This window comes from Mobula birostris, chromosome 12 (genome assembly GCF_030028105.1).
Source record: "Mobula birostris isolate sMobBir1 chromosome 12, sMobBir1.hap1, whole genome shotgun sequence".
NCBI lineage: Eukaryota > Metazoa > Chordata > Chondrichthyes > Myliobatiformes > Myliobatidae > Mobula > Mobula birostris.
This window is the reverse complement of record NC_092381.1, coordinates 113,130,410-113,151,737: the sequence shown is the minus strand read 5'-3', so window position 1 is coordinate 113,151,737 and position 21,328 is coordinate 113,130,410. Positions and strand designations below refer to the sequence as shown.

Below are 21,328 nucleotides of genomic sequence, written 5' to 3'. Positions count from 1 at the left end.
ACACCGAGTTTTGGATTAATACTTTACACTTCATACTTTATTGTTGCCAAACAATTGATACTAAAACAAACAATCATCACAGCGATATTTGATTCTACGCTTCGTGCTCCCTAGTTTACAAATCGATAGTAAATATTAAAAATTTAAATTATAAATCATAAATAGAAAATAGAAAAATGGGAAGTAAGGTAGTGCAAAAAAACCTGAGAGGCAGGTCCGGATATTTGGAGGGTACGGCCCAGATCCGGGTCAGGATCCGTTCAGCAGTCTAACCACAGTTCGAAAGAAGCTGTTCCCAAATCTGGCCGTACGAGTCTTCAAGCTCCTGAGCCTTCTCCCGGAGGGAAGAGGGACAAAAAGTGTGTTGGCTGGGTGGCTCGTGTCCTTGATTATCCTGGCAGCACTGCTCCGACAGCGTGCAGTGTAAAGTGAGTCCAAGGACGGAAGATTGGTTTGTGTGATGTGCTGGGCTGTGTTCACGATCTTCTGCAGCTTCTACCGGTCTCGGACAGGACAACTTCCATACCAGGTTGTGATGCACCCTAGAAGAATGCTTTCTACGGTGCATCTATAAAAATTAGTGAGGGTTTTCGGGGACAGGCCAAATTTCTTTAGTTTTCTCAGGAAGTAAAGGCGCTGATGGGCCTTCTTGGCAGTGAACTCTGCTTGGTTGGACCAGTCAGGTCATTTGTGATATTGACCCCGAGGAACTTAAAGCTTTTGACCCGTTCCACTTGCGCACCACCGATGTAAATTGGGTCCCATTGCACCAAATATTTTTTGTGTCACCTGTTACCTCTCACATGATCAATTCCTCCAAGTGTTTGCATCTCCAACAGCTTGTCCTGGTCCATCCGCGGAGACACCATGGCCAAGAAAGCTCTCCAGCACCTCTGCTTCCTCAAAAAGCTCAGGAAATTGGGTGTGTCCCCTTTGGCCCTTGCCAGGTTTGATGGATGCGTCCTAGAAAGTGGCCACCTAGATGCCTCAGAGCCTGGTACAGCAACTGCCCTGCCCGATGCTGCAGGAAATTGCAGAGGGTGTGGGCACAGTTCAGCCCATCATGGAAATGAGTCTCTCTCTACACTTCCACGCCACCTGGGAAAGTGGCCAGCATGAGAACACAAGGGAGAGGAGTGGGAATCAGCTACTCAGCCCTCAATCCTACCCCGCTATTCAGTGTGATCTACGCTGATCTCAACTCCAACTCCGTGGCACTTCCGATAACTCTCAATTCCTTGGACTTTCAGATATTTGTCCTGCTCCACCTCCAGTACATCATATGATCTGGACTTCACCACCCTTGGGATGAGGGTGAGTGGCAGAAATTCCAGAGGCTCACTACACTCTGAGGGAAGAGGTTTCTAAGACCCTTCCCACCTCAGACATTATCTCTTCTTTCTCATTCCAACAGGCAGAAGATACAAGGGGAAGGATGGGCTGGGGGGGGGGTGGGAGGGAACGTCGACTCAGACCATGAGAGGCCTGCGTCGGGCATTTTCATGCCTTACAAGGCGCAGATTGGAAGTCTGTGTGGGGCACCACTCCTCACACAGACACTAGAGCAATGTGTGATTAAGTGTCTTGCTCAAGGACACAAACACGCTGCCACAGCTGAGGCTCAATCCAGCAACCTTCAGATCACTAGACGAACGCCTTAACCACTTGGTCACGTGCCCACCAAGATACCAAAACTTGAAAAAACACACCATCAGGCTCAGCTCATTCGTAAGGCCAGTGATGTTGTGGGGATGGAACTGGACTCTCTGACGGTGGTGTCTGAAAAGAGGATGCTGTCTAAGTTGCATGCCATCATGGACAATGTCTCCCATCCACTACATAATGTACTGGTTGGGCACAGGAGTACATTCAGCCAGAGACTCATTTCACCGAGATGCAACACAGAGCGTCATAGGAAGTCATTCCTGCCTGTGGCCATCAAACTTTACAACTCCTCCCTTGGAGGGTCAGATACCCTGAGCCAATAGGCTGGTCCTGGACTTATTTCCTGGCATAATTTACATATTACTATTTAATTATTTATGGTTTTATTACTATTTATTATTTATGGTGCAACTGTAACGAAAACCAATTTCCCCCGGGATCAATAAAGTATGACTATGACTAAGACTGAGGACAGCTTCTACCCTGTTGTAATAAGACTCTTGAATGGATCCCTTGTATAGTTTTCTTTTTTTTTGTAATTTATTTTTTTTATTGAAGTTCATCATCAAACAAGATGTATTTCAGGTATTGTACATATATGTCACAAATCTCCACACTTAAAGTTGTACAGGGCATTTGAGAGGCTACACTTGGAATACTGAACAAGGTCTTTTCGTCCCCTTACCTAAAAAAGGGTGGGGATACGTCCCTACCAAAGAAGGTGTAAGAAGGTGTAAGCTGCTCCTTCCCTCTGCTGTCACCCTTGGGCAAGGTGTAGCACCTGTTCAGACAACATCTACCCCCCTCCCCCCGCTATCAGGGTCATGTGAAGCCATGGGAGTAGGTGGGAGATGGTTGCATGTCACAACTCTTGGTTATGCGACTACTGTCGCCAGACCATCCCTGAAGAGTATTGATCATGGGTGGGGTCACCCGTCTTGCAAAGACACGGCCCAGAAGGAGGCAATGGCAAATCACTTCCGTAGAAACACTCATGGTCATGTGACACGGCACAGAATGAAGATGACCTCAGGAAGGATATACTGACATTGGGGTCAGAGATTCAGCTGGCTATTTCCTGGAAGGAGCGGGATGTCCTACCAAGTGAGGCTGGACCAATTGGATCCATAATGCTTGGTGTTTAGAGAAATGTGGGTAACTTTATTCAAACAGTCAGCAACTAAGAAGGATTGTCAGGGAAGACATTGGAATATATCCCCTAGTGCACGAACCACAAAATAAGTGGACAAGGCTAAAAGATAAGATGCTAGAGGAACTCAGCAGGTCGGGCAGCATCTATAGGGAGGAATAAACAGTCAACATCTATCAGGACAGCATAATTTGGCCATCTATAAAGATCTCAGTCATCCAGGTCATTGTAAATCAGGGCTTCCTGTGTTGTCTAGAAGATGTTTGGCCACTCATCCAAGAAGCTTCTTCAGTTTTGATCCAGTGTGGGTAGTTTCGCAGCTTATAAACTCTGTGAGTTGTTTAAAGAAATGGCAATCACCTGAGGGTTGCTAAGAGTCATGGAAGTAATGAGAGAGTCATTAGTCTTATCTCTATATGAATGGAGGTGTGAACTGTTGTGGAGAAGCCGGGGTAGAGATGTTAGTATCAAGTAGCTGATAGGTGATGTCATACCCCAACCCCTCTGATCAGGAGTGGGTTTTCCAGTTTGACAAAGATGGCTTCTTTAACCCCTCTTTCAAACTACCTGTGCTTCCTATCCAAAATGTGCACATTGTTATCATCAAAGGAGTGTTCTTTGTCCTTCAGGTGTCGCCATACAGCCGAATCTTGAGCTGAGGTGTTGGCCCTCCTATGCTGGGCCATCCGAGTGTTTTGATTTGCCGATATACAGATCTGAGCGGTTCTCACTGTATTGGATAACAGATACAATATTGTTCTGTTTACAGTTGGGTGTAGGATCACCCAACTTGGATCAGGTATGTACTCTACTTGGCCTTTGTCTCAATACGACCTATTTCAAATACAAAGATGTCCTCTACAGGCAGAAACGTAGTTGCACCATTTCTCCTACTGTGGCCAATTTATACATAGAAGAAGTAGAAAGGACAGCCTTCCGTGGAACATCACCCAGTCAACGGTTCAGGTATGCGGATGACACCTGGGTCAAGGTCAAAACCCATGAAGTGCAAGCCTTCACAGAACACATCAACTCGCTGGATAATAACATCAAACCTACATGAGAAGACATCGAGAACAATAGACTGGCCTTTTTAGACTGTGCAGTACTTATCAAAGAAAATGGACATCTAGATATTGACGTTTATAGGAAACCAACCCACACAGATCAGTGCCTATAGTTTGACTCTCATCACCCATTAGAACATAAGTTGGGGGTTATCAGAACACTACATCACCGTACTGAGCATGTGCCCACCAACATTACAGCTGAAGGCAAGGACTGCAAGTATTTGAGAGAAGACTTGAAAGCTTGTGGCTACTCTGACTGGGCCTTCATCAAGACAGCAACAAAAACCAGCAGGGTCATCAGCCCAGCAGACAGAGGTAAGGAGTAAAGCAGATGGGAAAAGATAGTCATCCCATATGTAGCTGGAGTTTCAGAGAAAATCAGAAGGATTTTCAACAAACATCAAATCCCTGTGTTTTTCAAACTTAGAACACACTCAGACAGAAACCCACCCACCCCAGGACCCTACACCCAAACATAAACAGAGCAATATTATATCTGCTATCCAATACAGTGAGAACTGCTCAGATCTGTATATCAGCGAGACAAAACAACCACTTCACAAACAGATGGCCCAAATTAGGAGGGGCCAACACCTCAGGTCAAGACTTGGTTGTATGGCTACATCTAAAGGACAAGGGACACTCCTTTGATGATAACAATGTGCACATTTTGGACAGGGAGCACAGGTAGTTTGAAAGAGGGGTTAAAGAAGCCATCTTTGTCAAACTGGAAAACCCACTCCTGATTGGAGGGGGTGGAGTGCGACTTCACCTATCAGCTACTTGATTCTAACATCTCTACCCCGGCGTCTCCACAACAGTTCACACCTCCATTCATAAGACTAGTGACCCTCTCATTACCTCTGTGACTCTTAACAGCCCAAATGTGATTGCTATACCTTCAAACAACTCGCAGAGTTTATAAACCGGAAAACTACCCACCAAGGATCAGAATGGAAGAAGGCTCTTGCATGAGTGGCGAAATGTCTTCTGAACAACACAGCAAGTCCAGTGGCCTTGATTTACTACTGCTTGAGATAATTTGGTTGGGTTTCGGGTTGAGATCTGCTGAAATATCATCTCCATAGATGCTGCCTGAGCTGCTGAGTATTTCCAGTGTTTTGTGTGTATTGCTACAAGATGAGGGGCTAGTCATTTGGAACTGATGGGTGTAGAGACCTCTTCTCTCCAGAACTCTCTGCCCCCAAGGGTAGTGGAGGCCACATCGTATGGTGCAGAGGGACAAATATCTGAAAGTTCAAGGAACTGAGAGTGAGAGGGCAGTGGCACGGAAGAGGAATTGAGGACAACAGGGATCAACTGTGATCACATCAAATGGCAAGTTCAGGCTTGAGGGGCCGAGTGGCAGATTCCTGCTCCAATTTCCTTGTGTTCTTGTGAGCTGAGACACTCACACAGGGAGGCTTTGGGGAGAGGACAGAGGGGGATCCCGAAGTTCAGAAAGGTGATGGTGTTGCTGCCAGTACTGAACACATCTAGTCCACCCCATTATTCCTTCCATACATTACGTATACAGTAATTCATTGAAGTTTTATATCGCAAAATGAAAAAAATTCCGCTCTATAAGCCAGCAATAAAAAACCTGACCCTGACGGCAGAAGAACTCGAACGCAAGGCTAAACACTCAGATACGCACGTTCGTAATTACAAACAGGTCTGTGGCTAAGTCTCCTCCCCCCCCCCCCCCCCCACCTGTACACACTCTAGACGGAGGGTTGTACTGACTGGGCGGGGAAAAGATAGGGGAGGGTGTAGGATTTGGAGGAAGGGTATAGGGGTCCAGAAGGGGTTGTAGAGATAGGGGAGGGTGTATTGGTCAGGGGGTGTCAGGAGGGAATGGAAAAGGTGTGGGGAAGTGTAAAGGGAACGGAGAGATGTGGTAGCCGGCGGTGGGGAAGGGAAGGTGGTTACGGATATAAGGAGGAGTTACAGAGTGGGCTGTGGATATTCTGAGAGCAGAAGGGACAGGAGGAAGGGGTGTTGGGGCTGAAGGAGATTAGAGACAGGGAGGGATGTAGGGAACTGAGGGGTTCACAGAGAAGGGAAGTGTCACTCGTGACTGGGAAAGTTGTAGTGGCTGGTAATTACAGAGATAGGGAGGGAAGGAGGGGCTGGGGGTGTGGATATCACAGAGACTGGGAGTGTTACAGGGGCCTGAGGAGATTACAGAGATAGCGACGGAAGTAGGGTCAGAGGGTGGTCACGGAGCTAGGGAGTGATGGAGGGGTTGGAGGGGGTGCTCAAAGATCAGGAGGGATGTAGGGGCTGAAGGGGGGGTTACAGAGATTGGGAGGGTTGGAGGGTCGGAGGAGATTACAGAGATAGGGAGGGATGTTGGGTCTGGAGGGAGTGTCAGAAGATAGGCGCGTTATAGGGGTCTGGGGAGAGTCCACAGATTGTGAGGAGTGTAGAGTGTCTCACAGAGAGGGACATGAGATAGTGAAGTGTCACAGAGAGGGGCTCATGGAGACAGGGGGGGGGGTCAAAGAGACAGTGTGTGACACAGACCAGGAGGGTTTATACAGAGTCCAGGAGGGTGGGGGTCATTGAAAGTGATGGACCCAGGTCTGACAAAGAACCTGTCAAGATGGCTAATGGCAGGAGCCGAGCCGCAGTGGCCTTACCTGTGTCACACTCCTCGTGGTCGCTCTGGTCCAGCAGGTGTGTCAGCTCGGAGCTTTGCGTCAGGTAGTTACGGAGGCTGGTGATCATCTGCTGGATCCCCTGCAGCATCTCGGTGCTGCTGGTGTGCTTGCCCCTGCCCTCGATGGTGTAGGAGACGAAGCCTTGCAGCAGGCTGCCAAAGTAGCAGTCCTTGTTGTGAGACAGCTCCTCGATTTTGTTCCTGATCCTGCGGTCAGCCGACACGAGGCCGGTGAAGGCGTGGCTGACGGCCGACAGCCGGTTCCTCACCTTGTCGGTCAGGCCGTGTGGGTGGCGTTTGTACCTTTGCCTGTGCGGTGTGTGCGGGCTGGCCGCCGTCACCTCCTCCTCCATGCTGCTGACCGACAGCGAGTCCAGCTCCGAGATGGGCGGCAGCACTGGGCTGTCGCAGGCCAGCAGCGAGCTCTCCGAGTGCGACTTGCGGAGGGACGAGGGGCACTTGAGACTGCTGCTCTCCAACCAGGAGGCGCGGTAGTAGGGCGGCAGGGTGCTGCTCCCCCCGCCCCCGCCCCGGGGGCTCGCCACCTCTTCCGTCACTTCGCCCTCAGGGTTGTCGCCCCAGCTCCAGGCCGCCCGCCGGCTGAAGGTTTTCCTCCGCGAGGCTGTCGACGGCGTCTCTGGACTTGCCTCTATGCTCACCTCCGCGATCACCTCTGCGCTCTGAGCTGTCGAGAGATCAGTGGAGACAGAGTGGTTAGAGCGTGACTGAGGAGTCCGAGGGAGAAGCTGCCCGCTGGGGCAGGACGGGTATCCGTGGGGAATGAGGAGGAGTATCCGTGAGGAATGAGGAGGAGTATCCGTGAGGAACGGGGAGGGGTGTCTGTGAGGAACGGGGAGGGGTATCTGTGAGGAATGAGGAGGAGTATCCGTGAGGAACGGGGAGGGGTGTCTGTGAGGAACGGAGAGGGGTATCCGTGAGGAATGAGGAAGAGTATCCATGAGGAATGAGGAGGAGTATCCGTGAGGAACGGGGAAGGGTGTCTGTGAGGAACGGGGAGGGGTATCCATGGGGAACGGGCTCTCACTGACCGAGGCACTGGGGAGAATGAAGATACTCTCTCCTAACACGGTGAGAGGGTTCCCGGGGGTGGGGCGGGGAAGCAGCTGTGTAATTTTTGTTAAAGCCATGGGAGCACCTTCACCAGAAGTGCGCTGGAACATGAGTCATACCCTCTGTAAGGGGCTGTGGGGAGACGGTCATCACAAATGCCTGGTCACCTGGATTCCAGACAGGCCCCAACAGACCATTGGGAAGATGACCCACACCCCAACCTTCGTGCCCAGCTGTACCTTTGCCTGCGGCCATGAGCAACCCCTGGAAGCTCTGGAAGCTCCCAGGATAAAGGCTCATAGATCGAGCATGGCAGCACAGAAACAGACATTTCAGCTGATCTAGGCCTCACTTACTGCCCATTACACCGCTGGAATTGAGGGCAGCAGTGAAGGTCCTCCATCTCTGGTGGTGATCAGGGCTTCCTTCATCTTGTCAGTAGCTTCCTCTCGGTTTTCAATACTGTCAGTCACGCACGTCCCGGTGGAGACTCAGGAATACCGTCACACTCAGATGTAGAAGGATTCTTCATTGCTGTTTCCGTAACAGTTTTGTTTGACCAGTCAGGGTTGTTAGCCCTGAGCTGAACCCCCGAACCTGGAGGACTGGTGGACCACTCAATCCAGCCTTTACCCTTTGACCTGTTTGTCATGGGTGACCCAAAAGCCAAAGCATAAAGCCTTGACTCCTGCCAACATACAGTGGCTCTGCGGGTCATTGAGGCACACGAGCCTCTAAACTCTACAACATGGCTGTGGTCCTGTTGGAGGATGTAGACCTTGTCAAACTGTTAACTTGCCTAGTTCCATTGAGCCCCACCTAGACCATAGCCCTCCGTACCCCTCCCATCCATGTACTGTTCCAAACTTCTCTTCAACGGCGCAATTAAATTAGACGGGGAGAAGGCAGGAGACTGCGATGGAAATGGATCAGCCATGATGAAAAGGCAGAGCAGACTCGATGGGCTGAATGGCCTAATTCTGCTCCAAAGTCTTAAGGTCACATTATCTCTGAAACAAGATTAGCTTTAGATTTACACTTATATCAAAATTTTGAATAATACAGTGAAATGTGCCATTTGTGCCAACAATCAGCAGGGTCTGACGGTGAGCTGGGTGCAGTCCGCAAGTGTCACTACGCTTCAGAGCGCGGACACTACCCCAAAACCAACATCTCCGCAATGTGCGAGGAAAGCCGGGCTCCTGCAGCAAACCCACGCGGTCACAAGGGCAACAAGAGGAAGGACGGTGAGGCCTTGGAGAGGTTTACCAGGATTCGAGGGTGTGTGCTATCACAAGAGGCTGCACAGACTTGGGTTGTTTGCTCTGGATTGGCGGAGGCTGACGAGAGATCTGATAGTGTTTTGTAAGACAATGAGAGGCAAACAGAGCGAGGCCTGTCATGGGGGGTAGAGGGAGTGTTGGGGGGAACTGTCTCAGATACTGAAGTGTAGGTTTGGGAACTATATTACTGATGGATCCTGGATCAATGGACTCTTTGTGAGTTGGGGAGGGGTCAATGCTTTTGCCGGTGTAAGCTGGGGGGGGGGGTCGATGCTTTTGCTGGTGTGAGTTGGGGAGGGGGGGCTCGATGCTTTTACTGGTGTGAGTTGGGGGGTCAATGTTTTTGCTGGTGGGAGTTGGGGATGGAGGTGGATGCTTTCGCTGGTGTGAGTTGGGGGTTTGATGCTTTTGCTGGTGTGAGTGGGGGGGGGTCGATGCTGCTGCTGGTGCGAAGTGTGGTGGGCTTCAGGCCTCCGATGTTTCTCGTTCTGTGGGCTTCCTTTGTTTCGTGGATGTCTGTGAGGTGGATGAATTTCAGGTTGTACACTGTATATACTGTCTACTCTGATATTCAATGTACTTTGAAACCTTTGAAACCTTGAAAATGCTGGACAACAGGTCAGGCAACATCTATTGAATGGCATAAACAGTCAACATTTGGGCCAACACTCTTGATGGAGGAGTCCTGATGAATGGTCTCAGGCTGAAACGATAGATGCCGCCTGACCTGCTGAGTTCCTCCAGCACTCTGTGTGTGTTACTCAAGGACAACAAGATGGGCTCCTGATCTCGCAGTCTACCACACTGTGACCTTGCACCTTATTCAAAGTTCAAAGTTCAAAGTCAATTTTGTTCTCAAATTACATACAGCATATGTCACCATATACAACCCTGAGATTCATTTTCCTGTGGGCATACTCAACAAATCTATAGAATAGTAACTATAACAGAATCAATGAAAGACTGCCCAACTAGGCTGTTTAACCAGAGTACAGAAAACAAACTAGGAAAACACAGAAAGAAGAAATAATAATAAAAATTAAATAAACAATAAATATCGAGTACATGAGATTGAGAACAGTCCTTGAAAGTGAAGCCATTGGTTTTGGGAACATTTCAATGATAGGTTGAGTGAAGTTATCCACAGTGGTTCAGGAGCCTGATGGTTGAGGGGTAATAACTGTTCCTGAACCTGGTGGTGTGGGACCTGAGGCTCATTGTGGTGAGTGAAGTTATCCACACTGGTTCAGGAGCCTGATGGTTGTGGGGTAATAACTGTTCCTGAACCTGGAGGTGTGGGACCTGAGGCTCATTGTGGTGAGTGAAGTTATCCACACTGGTTCAGGAGCCTGATGGTTGTGGGGTAATAACTGTTCCTGAACCTGGTGGTGTGGGACCTGAGGTTTCTGCACCTTCTCTCTGATGGCAACAGATGAGTGGGTGGGTGGGAGAAGGTGGTACGAAGTAAGAAGCTGGGGGTGGTAGGCAGAAGAGGTAAAGTGTTGAAGAAAAAGTAATCTGAGAGGGGAGGAGATTGCACTATGGGAGAAAGGGATGGAGGAGAGCACAGAGTTTGTTGGGCCAAAGGCTGAATTGCCTCTAGTTGCACAACACCTCTAAAGAAGAACGGAAGGAGCAGGTCACCTTTAAATATCTCCTCCTCTTCCACACTCTTCCCCGAATCCGATTTCTCGCTGTCATTGCGGCTGAGGGTATCCCGGTGTGACTGAGGGGCCAGAGATCCTGCCGAGCGTTTTCTGCACCTGGTGGCCAAGCGAGAGTGCTGGAAGGTACAGGAGGGCCCAGCCTGTTGCAGCCAGCTGTCGCCGTGCTCCTTGAGGAAGAGGGGGTTGATGAAGAAGAGTGCCCCGTTCTCTCCGGTCACCTGGATGGAACACATTGGGAGGTGCTGATGCTTCAGGAGCTCTGCGGTGGATGTGGCTGGGTTTACCTCCATGGTGTCACCGGCGGCTTCCTGGGAGCTTCCATCTTGCTTTTGGTTCAGTGGCAAATCCCAGAACACTGCATGGAAAGAAGGGAGAGATTGACACTAGGTGGAGATATTAGCTGGGGCATTGAGTCCAAGAGTTGGGAAATCATTCTGAAGCTGTATAAAACTGTGGTCAGGCTGCACTCAGAGCTTTCCTACCGCACACTGATGCACAGTGGAGACTATCTGGGCTGGTTGCATCATGGCCTGGTACGGGATCCCCAATATCCAGGAACAGAAAGTGCTGGATACAACCTAGTGCTTCACAAGCAAAGCCCTCCCACTGTTGAGCACATCTACAAGGAGCACTGCCAGGAGAAAGCAGCACCCATCATCAAGGACCTCACCATCCAGGCCATGCTCTCTTCTCACTGCTGCCATTGAGAAGGAGGTAAAGGAACCTCAGGTTCAGGAACAGTTAGTACCATCAGGGTCCTGAACCAGCATGGATAAATTCACTCACCTCAACTCTGAACCAGTCCCACAAATATCAAGGGCTCTACAACTCATGTTCTGAGTATTATTTATCATCTTAATTTGGATAATTTGACTACTTTGTACATTGGTTGCTTGTCAATCTTTTTCATGTAGAGTTTTTCATTAATTCTATTGTATTTCTTTATGTTCCTACAAATACCCACAAGACAATGAATCTCAGGGTTGTATATGGTGTCATATATGTACTTTGACGATAAATTTACATTGACTTTTTGACTTTGTGAAGTGTCCTTGAAGTGAGTCAATAGGTTGTGGAATTAGTTCAGAGTTATGATAAGTGAAGTTATCCACACTGGTTCAGGAGCCTGATGGTTGAGGGGTAATAACTGTTCCTGAACCTGGTGGTGTGGGACCTGAGGCTCATTGTGGTGAGTGAAGTTATCCACACTGGTTCAGGAGCCTGATGGTTGTGAGGTAATAACTGTTCCTGAACCTGGTGGTGTGGGACCTGAGGCTCATTGTGGTGAGTGAAGTTATCCACACTGGTTCAGGAGCCTGATGGTTGTGAGGTAATAACTGTTCCTGAACCTGGTGGTGTGGGACCTGAGGCTCCTAAGGACAGGTTTGCCACACCCTGTCCACATTTATAGCTTGGCTTGAGGTACAGGAGGGAAGCTGCTTCCTGTGGAACAGCCGCGAAGCACCGTTACCATCGGCGGGGAGTGTTGACAGGTTCAGGGTGGGCAGGGAGGGAGGACCAGGGGGTTGACGCTTAACTCAGAGTGGGAGGTAGCAGAGCTGAAGTGAGAGCGGTGAGGAGGAAGCACAGGGAGGAAACGAGCCCCAGAATAAAGGAAGCCATATAAACTAATCACGAAAGCAAAGCCAGTGTGGTCAGATGAACTCACTCATGCCAAGCGCTGAGATCTCATCCAATTCCTCCTTGTAGGTGGCGCACAAGATGGCAAGTGGCAGTTGCAAGCGAGAGGGTAGAACATCCCTGTGCAAATAGAACAGGTATTCGTGTTAGAAAGGGACCACAGGCACTCAATGCAATGACATTACAGGAGTTCCTTATTTCACATTGCAGTTTCCTGTTTTTGCAATTACAAAATATGTAAATCTTGGCAGCTTTTTTTTAAAGTTACATAGCATAAGAGAGTCTGTGCTGTTTTATGACGACCTACCTGGGCTTTGTGAATGAGTAACTGTGTGATTGCCATCCTCAAACACTAGGACTGCCACACCAATAGGCAACACGACAGAGGCAGGTGCTGCTCTGACCAGGGTGACATGAGAGACGCCATTTATCATGCCATGTTTCAGTACATCACGGGTAAAGCCCTCCCAACCATTGAGCACATCTACATGGAATGCTGTCGTAGGAAAGCAGCAGCCATCACCAGAGATCCCCAACCCCAGGACGTGCCCTTTTCTCAGGTAGAAGATACTCGCACCGCCAGGTTCGAGAACAGTCGCTACCCCTGCACCTCCAGGCTCTTGAACAAAAGGGGTTAACCACACCTGTCTTTTGAGATGATCTCACTTTAAGGGCTCTTTATCTTGTTATTTCATGCTGTCGTTATTTATTGACATTTGTTTATATTTGCATTTGCACAGTTGTCTTCTGTGTTCTTGCTCTTTCATTGATCCTGTTTACAGTTACTATTCTATAGATTTGCTGAGTATGCCCGCAGGAAAATGAATCTCAGAGATGTATGTGGTGACAGATATGGACTCTGATAATAAATTTCACTGTGAACATGTGATGACTATCAACCAAATTATTAATTTCACAATAACTGCACCAAAAATGGTCCTCTAAGACAATTTCTGGAATGGAACAGTGTTATGGGCCCTAGAAGACGGGCTGGCATTGGAGAGGGTACAGAGGACAATGATTCTGGGAGTGAAAGGGTTTATTTATGAGAAACATTTGATGGCTCTGGGCCTGTACTCACTGGAGTTCAGGAAAACAGGGGTGACCTATCATCAGGGAGCTCCACCACCCAGGACAGGCTCTCTTCTAGCTGCCATCAGGTAGAAGGTACAAGAGCCTCAGGACCTCCACCACCAGGTTCAGAAACAGTTACTACCCCTCAACCATCAGGCACTTGAATCAGAGGGAATAACTTCGCTCAGCTTCCCTTGCCCCCATCATCGAAATGTTCCCACATCCAGTGGACTCATTTTCAAAGACTCTCCGTCTTATGCTCTTGATACGTGTTGCTTAGTTATTTACTATTATTCTTTCTTTGCACTTGCGCCAAGAAAGCACATTTGCACATTGTTGCCTTTTGCACTCTGGTTGAAGGTCCCAGTTGGGGTGGATTTTACGTAAAATATACTATAAGTTATAATAAGAGCAAATTTAGAAACAATAATAGGTAGTGCAAAAGGAGAGCAGAAATAGCAAGGCAGTGTTCAAAGCTTCACAGTTCTTTCAGAAACCTGATGGTCGATGGGAAGGAGTCGTACCCTAATCGTGGTGTTTGTGGCGACAGGCTCCTGTACTTTGTCCCTGATGGTAACATTGAGCAGAGGACACGTTGGGGCTGATAGGGGTCTTTAATGATGGATGTAGTCTTTTTGAAGATGTCCTGGATGCTGGGGAGGCTGGTGCCCATAATGGAGCTGGCTGAGTTTACAACTTTCTGCAGCTTTTTCTGATCCTGTGCAGAGGTCCCTCCGTACCAGCTGGTCAGAATGCTCTCCATGGTACATTTGTAGAAATTTATCTTTGGTGACATACCAAACCTCCTACTCTGATTTATCACCAACAATAATGACGAAATAGATGTTCTTCTCTTTTTAAATAATGCCGAATGGATCATACAGGTTGTTCCATGAAGGGTTAGTTTGCTTGTCAGTCGAAAGCCGCTTCCATCGTGTCAGTCATCGACTGGCCCGTTTGAAGGATGCAGCAGCTCATTCCCATTGGTCGCCTTGTGTGTCGCGGCTCCAGTGTCCGGTGTCTGGTTTCCGGCACCTCAGTGTATGAGAATAACAGGTGGGGGAGGCTCGGTCCCTCTGCTTTTGTCTCCAGGCCACACTTCACGGTGACCGGTGCTGAAGGACCACTGGGAAGGTAGGATCCAGACCTAGGGGAGCCCACTGTTCTCCACACAACCGAGTTTAAAATCACCGGCATATGTCCTGAAATTTGTTCACTTTGTGGCAGCAGCACAATGCATTCGTAAGGCCAGTGATGTTGTGGGGATGGAACTGGACTCTCTGACGGTGGTGTCTGAAAAGAGGATGCTGTCTAAGTCGCATGCCATCTTGGTCAATGTCTCTCATCCACTACATAATGTACTGGTTGGGCACAGGAGTACATTCAGCCAGAGACTCATTCCACCGAGATGCAACACAGAGCGTCATAGGAAGTCATTCCTACCTGTGGCCATCAAACTTTACAACTCCTCCCTTGGAGGGTCAGACACCCTGAGCCGATAGGCTGGTCCTGGACTTATTTCCTGGCATAATTTACATATTACTATTTAACTATTTATGGTTTTATTACTATTTATTATTTATGGTGCAACTGTAATGAAAACCAATTTCCCCCGCGATCAATAAAGTATGACTATGACTATGACTATGATAATAGAGGAAAAAAACCGAATTATGGTAAGTATAGGTGGTGCAAAAACAGAAATGATAAAAAGTATTGAGGTGGTGTTCATGGGTTCAATGTCCATTCAGAAATTGGATGACAGAGGGGAAGAAGCTGTTTATGAATCGTTGAGTGTGTGTCTTCTGGCTCCTGTACCTCCTCCCTGATGGTAGCAGTGAGAAGAGGGCATGACCTGGGCGATGGGGGCCTTAATGATGGATGCCGCCTTTTTGAGGCATCGCTTCTTGAAGATGTCCTGGATGCTGCGGAGGCTGGTGCCCATGATGGAGCTGACTGAATTTACAGCTCACTGCTGTTTATTTTGATCCTCTGGCCCACCCCACCATACCAGACGGCGTGCAGCCAGTCAGAATGCTCTCCATGGTACATCAGTAGAAATTTGAGTGGTTCAGGTGACAAACCAAATCTCCTCAAACTCCTAATGAAATATAGCCGCTGTCTTGTCTTCTTTGTATGAATATGTTGGGACCAGGTTAGACCCCCAAAGATGTTGGCAGCCGGGAACTCGAAATTGCTCACTTTTTCCACTTCCGATTGCTCTGTGAGGGCTGGTATGTGTTACCATTTCTGAAGTCCACAATCAGCTCTTTGGTCTTACTGACAGGAGAGCTGCAGCATCACTCAACAACTGATCCTTTACACACTCTTAGCTAAGTATCTGTTTGTTGAATATTTAGTTTTGTAGTCTGTGTAACCGGGAACTTAGATATTTGGTCGATTATTTTACAGTTTCTAAATGAATGCTTAATATACTTACTTGTGGTGAATGTTTTCTGCCTCATTCACCAGAGCCGTGAACCTGCTTCCGCATCACACAGGTTAATCAGCAGCAGTGCACCTGTAACTTACCTGCTAACACAGTAGTAACCGATCAGCTGGAAGATGCTGGTAAACCCCAGGTAGGAATGTTCCAGGTAATAAACTGCATGAGAAAATAAATAATATTAATCTAGAATCGTGATCCCATACTGGCCTGAAGAGAGTTTACAGCATAAATAGGTAAAAGGTCAATGCTTACCCTCTGGAATTAGATATTCCTACCCTGTGAAACAGGTACTCTCTGTCCACTCGATCTGCCTCTCATAATTGTATAAACCTCTATCAGATCTCCCTCAGCCTCCGACACACCAGAGAAAACAACCCAAGTCTATCCAGCCTCTCGTGATAGCACATGCCCTCTAAACCAGGCAGCATCCTGGTAAACCTGTTCTGCACCCTCTCCAAAGCCTCAACATCCTCCCTATAGTGGGGCAACCAGAATTATATTTGTACACGTAAAGGTGATAAATAATCGTCAGTCTAATTGAAATGTGAATCTCTCCTTTTATGAAATTCAGGAATAACTACCTCGGAGTGAGCAGGGGCAGAGCTCAAGTAGTATCAGATTCACTAGGATATGTCGTGAAATTTATTAATTTTGCAGGAGCAGTACAATGCAATACATGACAAATGTAGAAAAAACTGTAATACACTAAGTATATATATGTATTTTAAATAAGTAGTGCAAAAATAGAAATAAAAAAGTAGTGAGGTGGTGTTCATGGGTTCAATGTCCATTCAGAAATCGGGTGGCAGAGGGGAAGAAGCTGTTCCTGAATCGTTGAGTGTGTGTCTTCAGGCTCCTGTACCTCCTCCCTGATGGTAGCAATGAGAAGAGGGTATGTTCTGGGTGATGGGGGTCCTTTATGGTGAATGCTGCCTTTTTGAGGCATCACTCCTTGAAGATGTCCTGGATACTACGGAGGCTAGTGTCCATGATGGAGCTGCCTAAGTTTATAGCTGTCTGTAGCTTCCTTCGATCCTGTGCGATAGCCCCCACCAACCTGCACCCAGGACCATAGCCTCCATACTCCTACCATCCAAACTTCTCTTAAACGTTGAAATCGAGCTCGCATTCACCACTTGTCCTGGCAGCTCATTCCACACTCTCACCACCCTCTGAGTGAATGTTTTCCTTCATGTTCCCCTTAAACTTCTCACCTTTTCACCCTTAACCCATGACCTCTGGTTGTAGTCCCACCCAACCTCAGTGGAAAAAGCCTGCTTGCATTTATCCTATCTATGCCCCTCATAATTTTGTATAGCTCTATCTAAACCTCTCTCAATCTTCTACCTTCCAAGCGATAAAGTGCTAACCTATCCAATCTCTTCATACAACTCAGGCCTTCTAGTCCCAGCAACATCTTTTCTACTTTATTGACACCTTTCCGGCAGTAGGTGACTACAACTGCACACAATACTCCAAATTAGGCCTCACCAACATCTCCATACAACTTCAACATGAAGAGTACTATTACCACAAATAAATAAACAAATAATAAAAAAATATTCCAGTGATGATTGAGTTATGACAAGACTTTCCCCTCTCACTGGAAGCCTGAAACCGTGCAGACGACAGACTGCAAAACTCAAGACTGGAAAGTTCGTACATGGAATATGTGGGTACAGTGCCAGTGACCCGGGTTCAATTCTTGTCACTGCCCGTAAGGAGCTCGTATGTTCTCCCCGTAACCGCGTGCGCTTCCTCTCACAGTCCAAAGACGTATGCGTTTCTCACATCTGGAGTGTTGCACACTGTTCTGGTCAGCCCACTATAGGAAGGATGGTGAGGTTTTGGAGAGGGTGCAGAAGTGGTTTACCAGGATGCTTATCCGTGTAAGCGGAACAAGTGCTACACATGCCCTTACACTTCCTCCCTCACCACCATTCAGGGCCCCAGACAGTCCTTTCAGGTGAGGCAACACTTCACCTGTGAGTCGGCTGGGGTGATATACTGCGTCCGGTGCTCCCGATGCGGCTTTCTATATATTGGCGAGACCTGACGCAGACTGGGAGACCGCTTTGCTGAACACCTACGCTCTGTCCACCAGGGAAAGCAGGATCTCCCAGTGGCCACACATTTTAATTCCACGTCCCATTCCCATTGTGACATGTCTATCCACGGCCTCCTCTACTGTCAAGATGAAGCCACACTCAGGTTGGAGGAACAACACTTTATATTCCATCTGGGTAGCCTCCAACCTGATGGCATGAACATTGACTTCTCAAACTTCCATTAATGTCCCACCTCCCCCTCATACCCCATCCGTTATTTATTTATATACACACATTCTTTTTCTCTCTCTCCTTTTTCTCCCTCTGTCCCTCTGACTATACCCCTTGCCCATCCTCTGGGATTTTCCCCCCTCCCCCTTTTCCTTCTCCCTGGGCCTCCTGTCCCATGATCCTCTCATATTCCTTTTGCCAATCACCTGTCCAGCTCTTGGCTCCATCCCTCCCCCTCCTGTCTTCTCCCATCATTTCAGATCTCCCCCTCCCCCTCCAACTTTCAAATCCCTTACTCACTCTTCCTTCAGTTAGTCCTGACGAAGGGTCTCGGCCTGAAACGTCGACTGCACCTCTTCCTAGAGATGCTGCCTGGCCTGCTGCGTTCACCAGCAACTTTGATGTGTGCTACCAGGATGCTGTCTGGTTTAGAGGGCATGTGCTATCATGAGAGGCTGGATAAACTTGGGTTGTTTTCTCTGGAGTGTCGGAGGCTGACGGGAGATCTGATAGAGGTTTATACAATTATGAGAGGCAGAGATCGAGTGGACAGAGAGTATCTGTTTCCCAAGGCAGAAATGTCTAATACCAGAGGGCATACATTGAGGGTGAGAGGGGGTAGGTTCAAAGGGGATGTGAGGGGTAAGTGTTTTACTCAGAGAGCGGTAGATGCCTGGAATGTGCTGCCTGGTCTGGTGGTAGAGGCAAATACATTATTAATGACTTGGATGAGGGACAATATATATTAATGACTTGGATGAGGGAATTAGATGCAGCATCTCCAAGTTTGCGGATGACACGAAGCTGAGCGGTAGTGTTAGCTGTGAGGAGGATGCTAAGAGGGTGCAGGGTGACTTGGATAGGTTAGGTGAGTGGGCAAATTCATGGCAGATGCAAGTTAATGTGGATAAATGTGAAGTTATCCACTTTGGTGGCAAAAATAGGAAAACAGATTATTATCTGAATGGTGGCCGATTAGGAAAAGGGGAGGTGCAACGAGACCTGGGTGTCATTATACACCAGTCATTGAAAGTGGGCATGCAGGTACAGCAGGCGGTGAAAAAGGCAAATGGTATGCTGGCATTTATAGCGAGAGGATTCGAGTACAGGAGCAGGGAGGTACTACTGCAGTTGTACAAGGCCTTGGTGAGACCACACCTGGAGTATTGTGTGCAGTTTTGGTCCCCTAATCTGAGGAAAGACATCCTTGCCATAGAGGGAGTACAAAGAAGGTTCACCAGATTGATTCCTGGGATGGCAGGACTTTCATATGAAGAAAGATTGGATGAACTGGGCTTGTACTCGTTGGAATTTAGAAGATTGAGGGGGGGATCTGATTGAAACGTATAAAATCCTAAAGGGATTGGACAGGCTAGATGCAGGAAGATTGTTCCCGATGTTGGGGAAGTCCAGAACAAGGGGTCACAGTTTGAGGATAAAGGGGAAGCCTTTTAGGACCGAGATTGGGAAAAACTTCTTCACACAGAGAGTGGTGAATCTGTGGAATTCTCTGCCACAGGAAACAGTTGAGGCCAGTTCATTGGCTATATTTAAGAGGGAGTTAGATATGGCCCTTGTGGCTACGGGGGTCAGGGGGTATGGAGGGAAGGCTGGGGCGGGGTTCTGAGTTGGATGATCAGCCATGATCATAATAAATGGCGGTGCAGGCTCGAAGGGCCAAATGGCCTACTCCTGCACCTATTTTCTATGTTTCTATGTTTCTATTAGAAGCTTTTCAGAGACGTTTAGATCGATATGTGAAGACAGAGGGATATGGACATTGTGTGGAGAGGAGAGTTTAGTGATTGGGTGTTTTTGATTTGCTATTTAACTGGTCCAGCACAACATTGTGGGCCAAATGGCCTGTTCCTCTGATGTATTCTTGTGCTGTACTATGCTCTATGTATCCAAACTTCCCTTAAACATTGAAATCGAACTTGCATTCACCACTTGTCCTGGCAGCTCATTCCACACTCTCACCACCCTCTAAGTGAAGTTTCTCCTCATGTTTCCCTTAAACTTTCACCCTTAACCCATGACCTCTGGTTGTAGTCCCACCCAAAGCCTGCTTGCATTTACCCTATCTATACCCCTCATAATTTTGAATACCTCCATCAAATCTTCTACATTGCAAGGAATAAAGTCCTAACCTATTCAATCTTTCCTTATGACTCCGGTCCTCCAAACTCGGAATCATCCGTGTACTCTCTCAACCTTATTTACATCTTTCCAGTAGGCAGGTCACCAAAACTGCACACAATACTCCAAACTGGGCCTCACCAACATCTTATACAACTTCAATGTAACATCCCATCCCCTGTGTTCAGTACTTTGATTTATGAAGGCCGATGTGCCAAAAGCTTTTTTTTAATGGCCTTATCAACCTGTGACACCACTAGGAACGAATTATGTACCTGTATTCCCAGATCCCTTTGTTCTACTGCACTCCCTCAGTGCCCGACCGTTCACTGTGTAAGACCAACCTTGGTTGGTCCTCCTGAAGAGCAACATCTCTCACTTGCCTGTTCTACTGTGAATGCTCACAAGGAAATGTATTTCAGGATACTATATGCTGACCTATACATATTCTGATAATAGATTTACTTTGAACAGTGTTCAAAAAGCAGCCAATTACAGCCAAATGTCGATCAGGTTGAAGTACAACCAGGAACCAGAGACAGGAATCGCTTCAGCCCAGAGACACCCGGGCCGTTTACAGCTGACCTTATTGCTGACGATAACATCTGCAGATTATCTAAACCTGAAAGTTAAAAATGTGAGAAGCACTCAGCAGGCCAGGCAGCATGTTGAAAAGAGAGATAAGGTTAATGTTTCAGGTCAAGCACCCTTCAGCAGAACATTAACACAAAATGCTGCAGATGCAACACACACAAAATGCTGCAGATGCAACACACACAAAATGCTGCAGATGCAACACACACAAAATGCTGGAGATGCAACACACACAAAATGCTGGAGGAACTCAGCAGGTCAGACAGTGTCGATGGTCAGAGTAACACACACAAAATGCTGGAGAACTCAGCAGGTCAGACAGTGTCTGAGGTCAGAGTAACACACACAAAATGCTGGAGGAACTCAGCGGGTCAGACAGTGTCGATGGTCAGAGTAACACATACAAAATGCTGGAGAACTCAGCAGGTCAGACATTGTCGATGGTCAGAGTAACACACACAAAATGCTGGGGGAACTCAGCGGGTCAGACAGTGTCGATGGTCAGAGTAACACACACAAAATGCTGGAGAACTCAGCAGGTCAGACAGTGTCGATGGTCAGAGTAACACACACAAAATGCT

General features: G+C 47.8%; 1 protein-coding gene across 1 annotated transcript in view; it reads right to left on the bottom strand.

Annotated features, from left to right (window-relative positions):
- The window catches only part of rinl (Ras and Rab interactor-like), a 111,012-nt gene that overhangs the window by 53,006 nt on the left and 36,678 nt on the right, over positions 1-21,328 (bottom strand). The window contains exons 4-7 of the mRNA XM_072274508.1: positions 15,819-15,891; positions 12,241-12,332; positions 10,549-10,926; positions 6,531-7,235 (exon numbers count right to left, since the gene is read on the bottom strand). Of these exons, the coding sequence (XP_072130609.1) occupies positions 6,531-7,235; positions 10,549-10,926; positions 12,241-12,332; positions 15,819-15,891 (1,248 nt within the window). The remainder of the gene's footprint in view (positions 1-6,530; positions 7,236-10,548; positions 10,927-12,240; positions 12,333-15,818; positions 15,892-21,328) is intronic.